This window comes from Enhydra lutris, unplaced genomic scaffold (assembly GCF_002288905.1).
Source record: "Enhydra lutris kenyoni isolate GAN:26980312 unplaced genomic scaffold, ASM228890v2 scaffoldscaffold95, whole genome shotgun sequence".
NCBI classification, from domain to species: domain Eukaryota; kingdom Metazoa; phylum Chordata; class Mammalia; order Carnivora; family Mustelidae; genus Enhydra; species Enhydra lutris.
In genome coordinates, this window is record NW_019154179.1 from 2,031,846 (window position 1) to 2,050,945 (window position 19,100).

The following is a 19,100-nucleotide window of genomic DNA, read 5'->3' on the forward strand; positions in this document are numbered from 1 at the left end:
ACATCTAGTGTCGCCTTCTGGTTTCCCACAGTATTTAGAATTTTAGGCTTCATTCATTGTTTTCTTTTACACTGCCACAAACCTATCAGCTATTAAAGGGACTTTAATGGTCTCATCTGTAGAAAAGAGCAGCAAGTGACATGAACTCTCTGGAATACATATTCACAATGTAACAGACTGAGAGTGACTGAAGGAAATTTCCTAGAGGCCCTATTTAACAGGAACTTTTGACTAAGCAGAATTCCCATCCTAACTCCCAACCTGACTTTTCATCAGAAGCTTTTGAGAAATAAACTGATGTTGCAGATTCATAAAAACAAAACAAAAAACCTGAGCAGACTAAAAGCAACCCACAAATCACCCATTTTCTAGGGCTTATGACACAAAGCCCTGGACCAGCCGTGCAGGCAATACCTGGAAGCTTGCTAGCAGTGCGGTCACAGACCACACCCCAGGCCCAAAACCATGATCTACATTCTGACAAGCTCCTGGGAGACTCAAATGCTTGGGGAAGAATGAACATTGCTTGAAGCGAGTACCTATACCTATCACGCCTCCTCTGGCCTCAGGAGGATTATCTGGAGGGACTACAATATTTCTAAATAAAAAGAACCATCAAGGCCTTAGATGAAGATTTTCTAAATTAAAATCAAAATGGCATCTGGAGTTACATAAATGACACAAAAGGCACCATTCTGAAAGCTTTCTCAGTGAAATGCAGCTGCCCCACACTGTAGAAGGCCCGGTGAATGCCTGTAGTCCACACGGACACATGTCCTTCACACAGCCCTTTTCAACTGCGCTCTTTTCTGTGTGTCTTTTAAGAACATCTCAAGGCAGGGGCCCATGATGACACATGCCTTCTGTGTAATTCTACTTTAGATAACAAGGAGGTGCCAGTGAAGAACCACTGTGAATTAAAAAGAAGGCCTATTCTCTGCCATGAACGTTTATGATGTCATTAGCTCCTTACTGTATTACAAGATGATTACTGAACAAAATGACATGTCTACATCACCCCCCCCCCAAAAAACAGAAGAAAAAAAAAAAAAAAAAAAAAAAAAAAAAAACCCATAACCAGAGGGGTGCCTGGGCGGCTCAGTCGGTTAAGGGTCTGATGCTTGATTTTGGCTCATGTCATGATCTCAGGGCCATGACACTGAGCCTTGCATTGGGCTCCACACTGGGCATGGAGCCTGCTTAAGATTCTCTCTCTCTCTAACCCCACCAAAAAAAAAAAAAAAAAAAAAAAAAAAAAAAGGACATAACTGGAAATGTGGTACCCCACAATGAAAAGGAAGGTTATTATAAGGAAGGAATCCAACAGCATAAATGAAAGCATATACTAAAGAATATACTAGAAAAAAGTGCAATGGCCAAGTCTTTAAATTCTACATATTTTTCGAACAATCCTAGATGGTACATGAGGTTGAATCCCAACTAGCACTTACACAATCAAGTACAGGTGAGCATATACACACTAACTAGAAAACTTCCTATCCCATACTAAACCTTCTTCTGTAACTTGAAAATAACTCCTCAAATGAAAAATACAAAATTCTTATTTAATCTAGTTCATTATTGCCCTACAATAATAGAACATAAAGCTACAATGTCATCCCTGATTAAATGCTACCATATCCAAACAAATGGTCTATAATATGGTAGTGAATTTAAGGAAATACACAATTTTAGCAACTCTGGGCAAATCTGTTATTCTGTGGTTTATATCTGCTGCCACTCTCCTGAGGATGGCCTGTGGTGATTATCCATGGAGAAAAAGCATTCCCAATACTGCTTTCCTATGTACACAGCCTAGAGAGGTTACAACACAAGACGGAGATAAAGGACAGCCAAGAGCTTCCTGGGCAACAACCCTGGGTTTTAAATAATGTCAATAACCATTTCGAAGTAGCATAATGGGCATGCGACTATGGAGAAAAACAGACAGGAAAAAATGCTCATGAAGGACCTCCTATACATATTACATAACATCAACCACACAAAGGAAACCAGACTCACGTGAGGGGAATAGCGTTTGTTTTTGACTGTCTTCTGCTTTTCAGGGCCCGCAGTCTATCACCTTGTGTCACTCCATGGATTTCGTCATCATCACTGTACTGTGTAAGTAAAGAAACACTGAGCTAGTGACTTAAGTTGCACGTATTAAGTCAGTAAAGCATAGCACCTGCATTTATCCACATAGACACATACAAATAAACTGCTGAACTCTAAAAAATTTTGCTGCTTTCAAAATAAAGCTACAGGTCGCATTTCAAGACAACCAACAGTTGACTTTACAGACACTGAACCCAACAGCACTCTTGTTATAAAACATACTGACTGTGAGGAGGCATCATGGGTTTTCAATAATGAAACAGTCTTCATAAAATTTCACAATCCACGTACCACCACTCACTATCGTACCACTACCCCCTAAACTCCTGATTCTTTAACATTTCCCAACTGAGAACAACTAGTTCCCCCCAAATTAACTGTCGCAAAATGGGAAGGTGGTGGGGAGGCACACGGGGAAGCGTCAACTAGGTTCATCTAAAGAGCTTACTTCACATACCTCATTTTTCTGGTGCCTAGTAAGCAAACAATTTTAGTTTTATGGACATATGACCTTATCTTAACTATTTTGAATAAAAAGTTCCTAGAGGGGGCTATAAGTATAAAAAAAAATGTATGACGATAATCCCTCAAAATGTACTTTATTATTTTTATCTACAATTTCCCCGTGCCCTATAAGGTCCTCAACAGCACTGAAAACAATGACAACAGCTTGATGGGGATGGTTCGATTACCAGTTCAGGTTCTTGCTTTTCTTGATTCTCGACCCCATTGATTGAAATGTCATCAACAGCCAAGAGGAGTTTTGAGACAGCTGCTCTGTGTTTTCCATTCTCCTGTCCCCTTAACTTTTGACGAAAATAGTCACCGTCCAACCAGAGGCTTGCTTGTTTCCTAGAGCATTTAAATAACATCATCAAAATACAGCTTTTCCAGAAAGAGACACACAAATGACTCTCTACAGACTATCTGCTGTTACTGGAGACTAAGAAAAATCCTACTTCCCATCATTTTCCAGACCCAAGTGTCCCCTGAGGAAACCAAAGTTCTCTGTCTACTTACATCACCAAAAATTGTTGCTGTGGTCCAATCACTGAGCCAGGTCTGCAGATTCTGACCCAAGCAATGGTTTCAGCTGCTGTCATCCTGTAATGCTTCATGATGTAGCAGGCTATTAGAGTGCCTGTTCGTCCAAGGCCAGCTAGAAAAAGAAACAAACCAAAGGGACCTGGTCTCAGGTACTCCAGAATTGTGTTGGGCAGGTACAATTTTTTAGAAGGCTTCCCATGATTCTGCTTCCCTCAACAGCAGTTCTCAAGTTTGGATGCACACAGTAATTACCTGAAGGGTATTAAAAAACACTGGGTCTCACCTCCAGAATTCTGATTTAATTGGTACGTGATACAGCCTGGACATGGAGATTGCTAACATCCCCCAGATAGTTCTATGTAGTCAAAGTGAAAATCACTTTTTCCAAGTGATGATTCTCAATGAGTACATTGTTTTCTACTCTGGGTTTTCTGTTAATGGTACCACCATCTTTCCAAATGCATGAGCTTAAACTTTTACACTTCTTCCCTCATCCAACAGTTTTTTCTACTCTACTTTTATTCCCATTTTCACATGGATTTCTTTTTTTACCTCTATTTCTGTTGTCCACCTTTACTCTCATCTAGACTATATCATTACCTCCTGTGATGGTTAATTTTGTATGTCAGCCTGGCAGGTGTATTTGGAAGAGACTGACATTTAGATCTGTGAATAAGCAGGTTACCCTCCATAATGTGGGTGGGTCTCATCCAATCAGTTGATGGTCTGAAGAGAATACAAAGACTGGCTTCCCCAAGCTAGAGAGAATTCTCCAATAGCCTGCCTTCAGATTTAAGCCGCACCATCGGCTCTCCTGGGTCTCTAGCCTGCCAACTCACACGAGAGATTTTGTACTTGTCAGTCTCCATATTCACATGAACCAATTATTTATAATACATCTCTTTCTTTATATATACAGCCCATTGGTTCTAATTTCTCTGGAAAACCCTCACTTAAGACAGATTTCGGTACTTGCAAAATGCTGTGCTACTGTAACATATGTAAAAATGGGAAGGAGCTCTGGAGTTGGAACTATAAAAGTCTGGAAGTTTTAAGGCACAATGTTGGAAAAAACTTAAGACCACACTGAAGGGGCTGTTGGTAGAAACATGGGTGTTAATGGTGATTCTAGTTCTGACTCAGATGGGAATGAGGAACATGTTACTGGAAACCTTGTTAGAAAGTGTGTGTTGGGGGACGGGGGCTGACTAAATTGTTTTAGTGCTTTATGTAAGGTAGAACTTGTGAGTGACAACCTTGGATATTTAGAAAAGGAGATTTATAAGCAAACTATTTTTTTTTAAAGATTTTATTTATTTATTTATTTGACAGACTGAGATCACAAGTAGGCAGAGAAGCAGGCAGAGAGAGAGGAGGAAGCAGGCTCCCTGCTGAGCAGAGAGCCCGATGCGGGGCTCGATCCCAGGATCCTGGGATCATGACCTGAGCCAAAGGCAGAGGCTTTAACCCGCTGAGCCACCCAGGCGCCCCTATAAGCAAACTGTTGAAGTACAGCCTGGTTTCTCCTTATTACAGTAAAATGTGAGAGGAGACAGATGAACTGAAGAAAAAGTTGTTAAGAAAAACAGAAATTAAACATTTAGGCAATTCTAGGCCTATTCATATTGCAAATAGTGAGAAAGTATGTTCTGGAGAGAACACCAAGGGAATGGTCTATGACCCATTCCATAAAGTGATTACCTATGGATCTAATCAGACATCTCAGCAGAAACCAAAAACAGCGCTGGGATTGATTATACCAAGCAGGCACGCTGCCGGTCTGAATTAAAAGAGATACACACAGGACAAAATAAAGGAAGGCTTTCAGGTTTCTGGAATTCTAACAGGACTAATAGAAATATCTTACTGAAAACATGCCTCATCCTTGAAGAAAAGGGAAACATAGCCCCAAGGGACCAACAAGGCTGTCACTGCCAATATAAGCCTGGGGGCAAGGCTGTCTACTCCTGGGTTTCAAAGGGTAGGGCCGGATCCATGGTCAGTGGGTCAGGCTGTTCCTGCCCACCACCTCAGGAGCATGGCCACTACCCACGGGGCCTGTGTAACAGGGAAGGAACCAGAACATTATGTCTCGGCCTTAAGATCTAACAGCATTTGCCTTGCCAGGTTTTGGACTTGCTTGGGACCTGTCAGACCTTTCTTCTTCCCGATTTCTCTTATTTGGAATGGGAATGCCTACGCTACTGGTGTCCCGCTATTGTATTTTAGACGTGCTTAAATTGTCAGGTTCCACAGGGTAGGCTAGGGAAGAATTCATTGCCAAATGTCTGTTGGGGGGTGCAGAACCACCCTGAATGAGGGTGAGAATAACCTCAACTACTTATTATAATTTAAAAAATGAAATAACCAGTGTTGGATTTTAATTATTTATTTTTTTTAATTGTGGTAAGGTACACATGACATGAAGTTTACCACTTTAACAATTTTTGTTCACGCATCATTTTCCCGGTTTTTTTCTGTGTTTCCTGTTAGCTCACTGCATTTTTAAGTCAGCTGTTTTAAATTCTTTGTTCAGTAATTCAAAGATCTCAGTTTCTTTATGGTCAGTATCTGGAGATCATTTTAACCATTTTTAAGTGTACATTTCAGTGGTATTAACCAGCTCACTGCTGTGCAACCATTACTACCATGGCCTCTGTGTACTTGAGACAAATGTGTTTTCCCTTGTTGGGGAGCAATGTTCTAAGGTGTCTGTTATTTCTAGTTGATTTACCGTGTTGTTCAAATCCTTGATTTCCTTACGGATCTTCTTATCTGGTTGGTTTTTTCCATTATTAAATGGGGGAGAAGTTAAATAAACCCTAGTACACCACACAATGTCTTAATACACAATCATTTATTCAGTAAATACTTATTAAGTGCCAAGGCACTGCTTTATAGCTGCTGAAAACATAGGAACTTGTTAGACTATAAGCTCCATAAAGAGAGGCTCTCAGAGTCTGCTCTTCTCACTGACATATTCTAGATCATATCAAACAAAAGGCATTGAATAGGTATTTAAGGAATAAATGAATATATGTCTCTTTTTTTAAAAGATTTTGTTCACTTAGAGAAAGAGTACGCGCATGTGAGAGAGCAGGGGACATCAAGAGAGAGAGAGGGAGAGAATCTCAAGCAGACTCCCTGAGAAGCACGAGACTGACATGGGACTTGATCTCAGGACCCTGAGATCATAACCTGAGCCAAAACCAAGAGTTGGACAATTAACCAATTAAGCCACCCAGGCACCTCTAAATGAATGCATTTCAGTGTGATAAGGTTTTGTAGGGTTACCAATGAATATAATTTAGATTATACTTTTCACATGAAATTAGGGTTTTAAAAGCATTCTGTATATGCACAGCTTTTTAATGTCAGTCGTACCTCAATAAAGTGGTTTTAAGAAAAAAGCAACTTACTTAAAGTACAAGAAGGGCAGCTTCATGTATTCTGGCTTATAATCTAAATGGGGCTCGTGTGTTTCTAAACATACACACATGCACATCCACCATTCTTTAACCAACCCTGGAAACATACCTTTACAATGTACTGCAATGGCACCCTCTGCATTTTCACAAATATCCAGAAATTCTTTGACGATGGCATCAGTAGGGGTGCTACCATCCGCAAAGAAAAGATCATAGTGATCGAAACCAGCATTTGTAAAGCGTTTGGCATCATACATCCTTTTATTCAGACGAATAATGGTAGTAACGTTGTGATTCTTAAAATATGAAATATAAGCCTCGGGAGAATGTTGGTGGTAACCTACATAAAGAAATTCACCAGATGCTGTCAAATGCAGAAAGAAAACAACAGATAACAATTTTACTTATAATTGGGTGGAAAGAATATCTGGACTAGGGATTGAATACCAGTTTGATTATAACTGGCAAAGCACTAATTTAAGAAGTTAAAAGCCAGGCAGAATGATGTACTAAAATGACCAAGTTTATTTAAATAATTAAGACAGACAAGCATGGTTTAACTCTTTGGCCTCTTCCAAAGGAAAATACAGGTGGATACTTCTTACAATAACAAAATTATACTAGGTTCCCTATTTTCACATACCGCTTTCAAGTCTGGTTCTTGAATGAGGTCCACAGAAGGCAATAAATCGGTCTGGTATTATCCAATTTAAATCTCCATTTTCTGCTTTCTGCAAAGGGAATACCAGTACAATTCATTTTTAGACTTAATCTCCTGTCCACATCCCTTCTCAATACTGAGTGTCTGAAGGACTTCAAATCCATTTGTTTTAGCACAAACGTGTATATAAATGACCAGGAGACAACAAAGTTAAAATTAAGCCTGCTATGAGTATTCCCAGGGAACAGTTAGTTAACTTCTCCTTGTCCTAATCACTTTTCTTAAGATAGCATTTCTTTGGGATAGTCAGCTTTGGAAAATAGAGCTGACTCCTGCTACCTAAAATATAACTACATATTTTGGTTATTTTATCCACATAAATTCTCATGTGGTTACTGCTACTTAATAAGAAAGTGATTTTTTTTTTTTTTTTTACTATGAGTGAATCCAGAAGCTTCCCTATTTTCCTTGAATGACTGCCTTCCAATGTGAGCAATCTTGACTCCTTCAACAAAGGGAAAATAACAAAATTCTTGATTTCTCCATATTTACACTTTATTCATAGAGAGACACACTTCCATCATTTTGTTAGCTATTCAGTAAGAGAAATTTGCACTAACCCCACCAGGAAATTTGAAATTATAAGTACAGTGAGATTACAGTATATCTCTAGAAAAAAACACAAATATAAACTGAAATTTAAAACACTTTACTTCCTCTTATTAAGTCCTTTCAACTAAGTTACCATAACAATTATTATAAGATATAGCTAAACTTTAACAATAATAGAAATGGATACACAAAGATTTAAGCAGGAAGGGGAAGACACGTGATAGTGGAGAAGGAGAGAACTAGCAATAAGGTGCTGCCTGCCTGGGTGGCTCAGTGGGTTAAGCCTCTTCCTTCGGCTCAGGTCATGGTCTCAGGGCCCTGGGATTGAGCCCCACACTGGGCTCTCTGCTCAGCGGGGAGCCTGTTCCCCCCCCCCCATTCTCTGCCTGCCTCTCTGCCTACTTGTGATCTCTGTCAAATAAATAAATAAATAAAATCTTTAAAAAAAACTAGCAATAGGGGCACCTGGGTGGCTCAGTGGGTTAAAGCCTCTGCTTTCAGCTCAGGTCATGATCCCAGGGTCCTAGGATCGAGCCCCGCATCGGGCTCTCTGCTCAGCGGGGAGCCTGCTTCCTCCTCTCTCTCTGCCTGTCTCTCTACCTACTTGTGATCTCTATCTGTCAAATGAATAAATAAAAAAATCTTTAAAAAAAAACAAAACAAAAAAAAACACTAGCAATAAAAACAAGATCAATTAGCTTTGCAATTGGGGTACACATATGTGCACTCAAGAATAAGGAAGAAATAAACTGGGAGTTGCCTGAGTATTTATAGGCCAGTCAGGTAATCCAAATCCAATTTACTTAATTATCAGTGAGGGGAATTAATGAGCCCATGTTCCATACTAAAAAGGCCTAAGCAGGAATGAGAATGGGCCCAGATATTTCAATTTTGAAATGAAACCAGAAATCTGGAGTTTTTAATGAGAAACTGTGATTAGATTTCATTGAATTTGCAGACATCACAGATTGTATGTAAGATGCATCCTGAATTCAGAGAAGTTAAAATGGGGAAAAAATAGGCATCATAGAATCAAAGAAAGACACGAATCCAAAATTTTTAAATACACCAGAGACTGAACAAAACGACCCATGGTCTCTAGCTACGTAAACAGTTCCCTGGGTCTCAATGCAGTTTCACTGAAAGTAAACAGCTTTTGTCGGCAACCTTGTTACTCCCCGCAACACTGCAATTTCTGCATTAGTGAGAGGGAAACTAATTAGCACCTATATTACTTCTTAGTAACATAAAGACACCACTATGCTCCACTGAAGGATACCAACTGGCAGTCTTACTAGTTTTACTTGCCTAAAAGGAGAAAGTATTTTTTTTATTTTAAATGTTTAATTTTATGAGGATAAGCACAAAAATAATGGTATTAAGTTATATTTACTAGTTTAAGATGCAAATTACATATATATTGTACTTCAGATATGTACTCCCATTCCGGAGAAGATATGGTTGGCCTGAATGAATCAATCCTGAGCTATGCTTTAGATCTTTGTATATCACAGTAGTGACTAATTGTAACTATTAAAACAAAACAGTTTAAAATAATAGTTACTCTAGAAATCGATTGTGAAAGGGCAGTTATCTGAGGATTCCAGATACTGCTGCATAGAGTGCTATCTATGGAATCACTCCATTATGAGTGAGAAAGTCTGCTCAAGGTAACCACGGTAGCGTAAAGAGACAAGATTCCATGAGGACTCATGGTGAAGAGACCTTCAGCAAAGCATCTTACTATCTATTTAAATGGCAGAATGGTAGAACCAAATTACTTATGCTTAAAAAAAAAAAATACACTACATTTAAAAATGTAGAGGACATCAATTGCTTTGCTTTCCTAGACTTTCTTCTCTCTCTTTTTGTTTGGGTGGTTTGATAGGGCTGATCCCAGCACTCCACTCAAACTACCAAGATGGCCCACCTACCAACCACCCTCATCAGAAACACAGTCTGGTTTAGGCTAGGGACACGACCTCGGCAGGCCAATGAGGAACTTGTGGGTCTTTTCTGATGACTTTGCCGAGAGAATAAATCAAAGCTGCTGGTCACCATTTTTATCACTACTGGGCAGCTTTATCCTAATTTCAAATACTGGAGTACATTAATCAGGTCATGCATGAAGTTATACCTGCTCCTGGATGTTTTATTTATATAAGTCAATAAATTTTCCTTTTTTAGTTAAGCCGTTTCTATTTACTTTCTGTAACTTGCAACCAATACAGTCTTAACTTCATATCAACAAAAGATTATGATAAAAATATTTTTTCCAGAGGTAATTAGATATATAATGACTACTCATCTCATGAGATCCTATGTTAAGGGTTTTATGATTTTCTCATTTAATCACTACATGAAAATCATCAACACTAAAAAAAAAAAGAAAATTGAAGAAAAATGCCCATAAGCACATTCATGCAACTCTGAAAAGATGCATCAAATGCAGAAATCGCCATTAAGAACTGGAACTACAGAACTGGGGGTAAGAGGATAAAGACCTGAATTTTTTTTTTTTTTTACTCTATACACATCTAAATCATTCACTTCTTTAAAAAACAAGAATCTCTGTAAGTAAAACATGAATAAAGGAGTTAAAAGCAATATCCTTGAAAACTTACTTCATAGTGTTCATATTCATCAAGGTTAAATGAGTTGAAATTAAGGAAGTCATACTGCATTGCCTAAAATCCAAAGGAAAGCTTTTAATAAAGATGTAAATAAGAAAACAATTTCCAATCCAATTTCCTAATTAAAATTTCAGGAGGTACCCCAAAAGAGCATTATTATATTTAGATTTTGTTCCACTTACTAGTTTTCAAAGAAGGTGGATTATGTGTTTTAAATGCTTCCATTATCTGGAAAATTAGCTATAACAATATTTATTTTAATGAGATTTGATTTTTTAAAATTTTCCTTCATCAATCATCCTATCCATGCAGAGCTAAATAAAACAAGTTTTCAAAGTAATGCTACTAAACTTATTAGCTCAACACCACTCAACCTTCAAATCTAATGCCCAAGCAATGATCCCTAAATAAATAAAAAAGGAGAAAACTGTAGGTCAGCTTATTCTAAGCAAATACCGCCACTTCATAAACATTTTCACTTTCAAATTCTTTTGAATTTGAATTAAAAGATTTAATGTTCTTGATACTACTCAAAATTCAAAATTTTGAAAAAAATTCTTCTTTCAATAAGAAGAAAAACCATAAAATTTCTGTTCTGTGGCCTCACTGAATTGCAGCGGGCAGACCACGTAAGCAAAATAAGAAGAGTATCTAGTTTCTGACACAAAGACCAGCTGGTGGCCCCTGAGAAGTGTTGCCCCTGGTTGATGATCTCCTTGCCAAGCAGTATATAATCAAGAATTTTTAAATGAAGTACAGTTGACATACAATGTTTTATTAGTTTCAGGTGTCCAACATAATGATTCGACAACTCTGGGTATTACCCAGTGCTCACCACAGTAAATGTAGTCACCATCAGTCACCATATAATGTTATTACATACTACTATTGACTACATTCTCTTCACTGTACTTTTCATCTCTCTGTATAAGCAAGAATTGTCAATCAGCAAAGTATTCTTGGTTCATAAGGGATGACTCTATAAACTCAACTTTCAAAATTTAAACTACTGAAATACGAATGAAAATTAAGGCTACAATAGCAAACAAAAAGCCCCTGTTTTTAAAAATAGTTATTTAAATTCTAAGACCATGATGAATTATATTTCTTTGAATTCAAAATACTCAATATATGTCATGCTATTTGAACTACAGATGTTCCTAACAGAATGATACAATAAAATGTAATTTGTAGGCAATTTCTATTCATAAGGAGAGCCTATTAGAAGCTGCATTAAAATTAATAATTACATTTATAAATGTTTTATATATGCAGTAATATTCCAAATCAGCCACCAACAAAAAAAAATGTTTAAATTGAAAATCAGAAGCCATCAAATAAAATTAAATATAGACAGAAAAGCAAACTTGGCCTATAGTTCCTGCTAATTAATTAGACTTTGGATGTAGTATCTGATTAAAAAAAAAGAAACTAAGCTGAGAAATAATGGAAACTGCTATAGAATGTTAGAGTAGACCATTTCCAAGGCTAAGTTTTTCACCTCTCCTTTTAAAGGACAGAAGAGAGCCCTAGGATCAGGACAGTTATGCCTGCCTACATTAGCAATTCCCAGGGGCCCATCTGGCAGGAACTATAACTGCAACCAGAAGGGGTTCGTTTCCATTTGCTGTCCCTCCATCTCTTGAGCACTCCCTCTGAACATTACTTGCCTAATCTGAGGCCTGATGGAACCGCCTCAAAGCCTATGGTAATGAACCCAACCAGCTCCATTTATCACTGGACTCAAACCCCCCAAAAAAAACATTAAGTTCCATACCTTGTTGCCTAAGATAGGAAAAAAAGGTATACTAATTAATCTCTGAATTTGTTTACTACTTAGTTCTCAAAATTCTCAGAAAGCCACCATGTTTCATTATATAAGAAAGAAAACCCAGGTTTCTTTTGCCTCTGAAAATACAAGTCACATCAAACTTAAGATGTTGTTGAAGGCCTATTTGATCCATGAGCAACCGATCTGCAATTCTTGTTTCCTGTGCTGCCCTGACATTCAAGACATATACCTGAGGGAGTGAGTGTTATAACCACAGTCTGTTGCGTCACATAACTCCAGGGGACCCCATTCATTTAGAATGTGATATGAAAGGTGTCCCTCAGAGTCAAAAACAGCAAGCAGCCCCGGTTATAAAACACAGGAGTTATTTTTAAATAGCTTTGACAAAGCAGTGGTGACCTACTTAGTCTTATATAAAACCTAGTAACAAACTAATGGGCTATACAAATTCTTCTGTTGAACTAAAAATTGAATGCTTGAAGATACAAAAATGAAGTGTTTGTATCAGTTACTGTGTTCTAGAAATGTCTGTTGTAATTAGGATTGGTGGATATCGGACACATAAAATACACAAATCAGAGAGAACTTGTAAACCAATAATCTATTTATTTCTTACTTTTCTCTGAAATCACAACACACTCAAAGCAAGTCTGGATTTAGCACCTAATTACGTAACTATCTCTTACTGTGCTCTGTTCAAGTGGCTTTTCTCCCAACTCATTCAGAGAAACACTCAGATTCAGAAAAACTTTTCTAGTTTGGCATCATTCTAACATTAGTGGGGAAATGGGATATCTCTGACATCATACACATCTTGGAAGATCTTTGTAGAAGGCCTAGCCTTCCTAGGGGCTATAGTTTCCAACTCAACACTGGGCGCATCCTACGAATCACTTACCTTCTTTACTGCATGAAAACAGTCGAGAAGTGTAATGTAGAAATTGCAACTTCCATAGGCAGCATCTCTGAAATCCCAAAAGTATTGAAATAAATAGCTCAGTTAATTTAATTTTCTGTATTACACTTGCATCAAGACAGAGCTGACTAGAATTCAAAATCAAACCACAAACTCAGGACCAGGCTCAAAAAAAAAAAAAAATTATATATATATATATATATATATATATATATATATATATGGTATCTATCTATCTTGCTTTTTGGTTAGTTAAGTCAAGGATAAGTCACTGTTACAAATTTCACTGCAGTTTCCATATATTCCAGTAGAAATTGTTTTATAGATGTGGATTAATAATGACAACTTTCTAAATTTCAAATGATCTCCCAAGAAAATTTCTGGCTTTGATAGCTAGGCTTCCGAAGTTTCTTCTTGAATTCTAATCAGTAGTATGTTCCCCTCTCCACAAAAGGGCAAAGCATTGCAATGTTTCTTCAAACTGGAAAATACCATATTAAACTGTTACCAGGAGAGACTTCTTTTTGATTCTGTATTTACACATACATGCATGCCAAGTGTAAGTAGGTATTGTAGGTATACGTTCATCCAGGTAGAGAAATCATATTAGGAAATCAAGGTAATGAAATACTAGATGTGAGTTAAAAAGCAGTCTGCTCCTAATAATACATTATATGTTTATAAAAAAATAAATTATTTTAAAAAAATGCAAATTCAAAAACCACACAAAAAAGCAGTCTGCTCTTCTCATTATGTTTTCAGTCTTTAACAAGTTAAATGAATAACTTCTTTCTGATTCTTAGAAGATCAGGGCACCAAGAAAACCACAGGAACTATGGGGTCAACCACCTTTGGTACTCCTGCGCAAGTGTTTAAATTTTAAAAGACAACTCCGCCCAATACCGCATCAACAGCTATCTGTAATCTTACCACAAATCTCTTAATGTCAGTTAAGAATTTGTCCAGAAAAATAAGGCCATCCTCCACTCCCACCTGCTTCTCCTTTCCAGCTACCCTGAGCCATTATAAAGTGAAAATGTTTGGAATTAGGCAAGATAAAAATTAAAAATTGTGATCATTCTAGAAATGCCAAATTGTGACTCTCTGAACAGTCCTTAATTGTTCCCCTGGTGGAATCAGGCTGCTACTGAAGCCATCATTATTAATTGCTTGCCTTGGTTTTATTATAATATAATATTACTTACCTGAAAAATTAAACAACTCATTTAAAATTTTCAAGTTACACAAACCTTTAGAATACACACTTTCATAGCAACATGAATAAGGAGGAAAAGGACATCCTTTTTACTTAAAATAGTTTTACTGTCTGAATTGGTTAGAATTAAGGAGGTAAGTTATAGGTTAGCTTACACAGGATGGCACACAAAGTCTTGAAATATGCCACTTTTTCCTATAAGCTTCTGAATTTAAAAAGCTGCTCTTCTAACCACTCTGGAAAACAGCATGGAGGTTCCTCAAAATGTTGAAAATAGAACTACCCTATGACCCAGCAATTGCACTGCTGGGTATTTACCCTAAAGATACAAACGTAGTGATCCGAAGGGGCACGTGTACCCGAATGTTTATAGCAGCAATGTCTACAATAGCCAAACTATGGAAAGAACCTAGATGTCCATCAACAGACGAATGGATAAAGAAGATGTGGTATATATACACAATGGAATACTATGCAGCCATCAAAAGAAATGAAATCTTGCCATTTGCGACGACGTGGATGGAACTAGAGGGTATCATGCTTAGCGAAATAAGTCAATCGGAGAAAGACAACTATCATATGATCTCCCTGATATGAGGGAGAGGAGATGCAACATGGGGGGTTAAGGGGGTAGGAGAAGAGTAAATGAAACAAGATGGGATTGGGAGGGAGACAAACCATAAGTGACTCTTAATCTCACAAAACAAACTGAGGGTTAATGGGGGGAGGGGGGTTGGGGGGGTGGGATTATGGACATTGGGGAGGGTATGTGCTATGGTGAGTGCTGTGAAGTGTGTAAACCTGGCGATTCACAGACCTGTACCCCTGGGGATAAAAAGATATTATATGTTTAAAAAAATAAAATTAAAAAAAATAATAATAAATAAAATAAAATAAAAAAAAAAAAGAAAAAAAAGAGAAAAAGACAAAGACAAAGACAAAAACAAAACAAACTTGGAAAAGTAAAGGAGCAGGTGCCTGGCCAGCTTAGTCAGTGGAGTATGTGACTCTTGGTCTTGGGGTTGTGCGTTCAAGCCCCAAGTTGGGTATGGAGATTACTTAAAAATAGAATCTTCTAAATAAATAAATATATAAGGCAGATGAGAATCAATGAAAAGATGGGGTGCCTGGGTGGCTCAGTGGGTTGGGGCCTCTGCCTTCGGCTCAGGTCATGACCCCAGGGTCCTGGGACTGAGCCCCGCATTGGGTTCTCTGCTCAGCGGGGAGCCTGCTTCCCCTCCTTTCTCTCTGCCTGCCTCTCTGCCTACTTGTGATCTCTGTCTGTCAAATAAATTAAAAAAAAAAAAAAAAAGAATGAAAAGAGTATTGCTGAGAAACTGCAAAACAAGGTCAAATACTAGCTTTAAGAATAACAGTTTTTGCAGCAGCTTGTATGCATAATAGCCCAAAACTGCAAATAACACAAGAATCCATCAAAAGGACCAAGGGTAAATAAACTGTGATATGTTCATAGAATGGAATGCTACAAAAGCAGTAAAAAAAAGGATGAACTACTGATACTTGCCATAACATGGATAAATCTCACTGGCATTATGTATTTAAAAAGCTAGGTCCCAACCCTCCGTAATCCCTACTGTATGACTCCATTCATAATGAAGTTCAAAGGCAAGAAAAACTGATGTGATAGAAGTCACAGTAGTGGTTACTTGGGGGATGGTTACTGACTAGAAAGGGGCTGAAGGGAATCCTTAGGAATGCTGGCAGTGTTCTATACCTGGAACTGGATGGTAGTTACATACACATATAAGATTAGTAGATTTCTTTTAACTATATTAAGATATACATTAATTGAGGGGCCCCTGGGTGACTCAGTTGGTTAAGCTCATGATCCCTGGTTCCTGGGATTGAGCCCCACATCAGGATCCCTGCTCTGTGGGAGAATCTGCTTCTCCCTCTCCTGACTACTGCTCCCCCTGCTTGCGTGCTCTCTGTCAAATAAATAAAATCTTGAAAAAAAAAAAAAGAAAGAAAGAAAAAGATACACATTAAGAAAAAAAACAGGGGCACCTGGGTGGCTCGGTGGGTTCATCCTCTGCCTTCAGCTCAGGTCATGATCCCAGGGTCCTGGGATCGAGCCCCACATCAAGCTCTCTGCTCAGCAGGGAGCCTGCTTCCCTCTCTCTCTGCCTCTCTGCCTACTTGTGATCTCTCTCTGTCAAATAAATAAATAAAATTAAATTAAAAAAACAAAACAAAACAAAAAAACCCCAAAAATATGAATGTTCAAGAAATGTTAGCTAAAGATAGGCACTATACTAGGTGTTTTATATGCAGGATGTTACTTAATCCTCATAACCCATTAGGGAGATCTTACTGTTATTCTCACTTATGGACTAGAACACCAAGTCTCACATTTGTAAAGAACCATAGAGATGTTACTGGCAGAACCGAGGGTCAAACTCTCCTTGGTCTAACATCAATAATCAAGCTATAAAAACTACACAGTACTATCTCCCAAGAAAACAGAAAGCAAAGGTCCCCTTCCCCCCCACCCTCAAAAATCAACTAAGAAGCAAAGGAGTATTACAGATAATACCAAAGAATGGCAGTGTATATTCTTCCTAACAATAATAATCATAAGGTATCGAGAAAATATTGAACTACATTTTATACTGTATTTTCATTTAGATGGCAGAGAAATATCGATATAATCCATTAAGAAGTCATATACAGGTACATACAAACATGTAAACTCAGTGGTTAAAGAATTATATGTAAGTTGAATTAAATCTAATTAAATATTGCTATGGAACATAAAAAGTTTAACTACAAATGAATGCTATTCTTGTTAACAGCTATATTTATACTGTGCACTTAAAGAGTGGCAAGGATAAAAGACTATAAAGCAATTTTTCAGAATATTATCATGCTTAAAAAATTATCAAAGCTTTATTAATTTTGATAGACCTACTTTCTAATTAGTAAGTTCAACAGAACAGTAAAATGTGGTGAAGCACCAGATTTTTAAATCCGCATATGCTGATACTTTTATAAAATGCAGTAAGTATAAAATATGATAGTATTGCATTATTACATACCACAAAAGAACACAGTAACTTCTGTAAATAAAAAATACTTTCTATTTAATAAAAATACATAATTTTTTTTACTTTTTTATTTACAAGTGAAAATGAATTACTAGAAAAAATAGAAGGAAAAAATCAAATACAAGCTCAAATTCTTCTAATATTTGATTCCACAGACATTAAAGTACTCTATTATTATAAAAGTCTCTAAAATCTTACTTGCAATTCCTATACTTGTCACAACTGGTAACAAAGCATTCACACACTGACACTAATTCACAGACCATACCTGGAGAACCAATACTTTAGATACATCAGATATCTGGTATCTAGGCCTACAAAGATTCAAATTTTACAAAACTTGAGCTGTTTCTAGCTAAGTCCCGTTTTTTAGAGAATTACTAACTGTACTCCCGGGACCAGAAGTAACTAACTTCAATTCTCAGTGCCAAACTTCAGTAATTTTAAACACAGGTATGGCAAAAAGGCAACATTTATTCTGTTTTGGCCTTTGCATTTAAATTAATGCAAATTCTCTTTTACATCAACAGTGTTCCATGGATCCTTACTTGGATTATGTGAAATGTATGTGCTTGTTCTATTTCAGGACCTTATGTTATAAACTTTAAGAATGGCACTATTATAAAGGAATACCAATAGGAAGAACTCTACAACAAAATTAACACTGTATACCAATGTTCCTATGACTCATAGACCACAGATACAAGCATTTCTTCTAAAGGAAGTATATGATTGTTATAATAGCACAGGTTGAGAAAAAAAGTAGAGCACTCTCCAGTTTAGAAAATAATCTTCATCTCTTCCTACTCTCCTCAAATAACAGAAGACCTAACATAATCCTTGCACTAGAAAGAAAGATGGTAGTACTGGGTTCAAAGTAATTCTTTTAATTTGCTAAATCACTTAACATACAGTCTTCAGTGCAATATAAAGCTGAAACAAACATCTATTTCATGGACTAAGTCCATGGACAGTCCTACACTTACTGAAGAAGATTCTGCCTAAAGGTCAATGGGACCCATCCCAAAGCTTGTCTAAAATGAAGTCAAATTCACAATCTTATGTTTTTCAAAGCAAGGCCATCCCTTCAACATCAGGCCTTCAAGGTATATGCAACAATACTAAAACTACTAACTTATGAGTAATAATGCAGTACTTAAAATTATCACAGTATGCAATCTGCAAAATTGTTTCACATGTTTATCTCATGGTAAGTGCCATATAATATTTCAATTATGTAGCTAAGTCAAGGATTTTGAGAAACAGGTAGAGAAACTTTGAGAACTTAAAGAAAAACACAAGCTTTTTCAAAATATCTGTAACACAACCACCTGGTAAGTTTGAGATGAGGATGAGGCTACCACCTGCTTATACACAGACACTACTTCTATACCACCTTGATGACAGAGACATTTGGCATTTGGTTTTTCTAGTAGTGGTGCTTGCTACACGAGCAACCTCACCCACTATCTCTGCTGGCGTATTGCTAGGACAAAGATGTTCCTTTATGCCACTGAAATTAACTCCTGCTTATCAGGAAAACTTATTTCTTAACTCTTCAGGGCCCAAACTCCTCAGTGACAGCTCTGAGTACTGTAATCCCAGGAAT

The 19,100-nt window shown here is 37.3% G+C and overlaps 1 protein-coding gene across 7 annotated transcripts in view; it reads right to left on the reverse strand.

The window, feature by feature from the left end:
- LOC111139089 (cell division cycle 14B) overlaps nt 1–19,100 on the reverse strand; it is a 101,504-nt gene that overhangs the window by 15,222 nt on the left and 67,182 nt on the right. For 6 of the 7 annotated variants that reach the window (XM_022491231.1, XM_022491234.1, XM_022491230.1 and 3 more), the window contains exons 6-12: nt 13,190–13,256; nt 10,491–10,553; nt 7,237–7,324; nt 6,703–6,933; nt 3,139–3,277; nt 2,811–2,970; nt 2,023–2,120 (exon numbers count right to left, since the gene is read on the reverse strand). In XM_022491231.1, coding sequence (XP_022346939.1) covers nt 2,023–2,120; nt 2,811–2,970; nt 3,139–3,277; nt 6,703–6,933; nt 7,237–7,324; nt 10,491–10,553; nt 13,190–13,256 — 846 coding nt within the window. Of the gene's footprint in view, nt 1–2,018; nt 2,121–2,810; nt 2,971–3,138; nt 3,278–6,702; nt 6,934–7,236; nt 7,325–10,490; nt 10,554–13,189; nt 13,257–19,100 lie in introns of those variants that run through there. The other variant, XM_022491237.1, reaches the window with a different exon arrangement.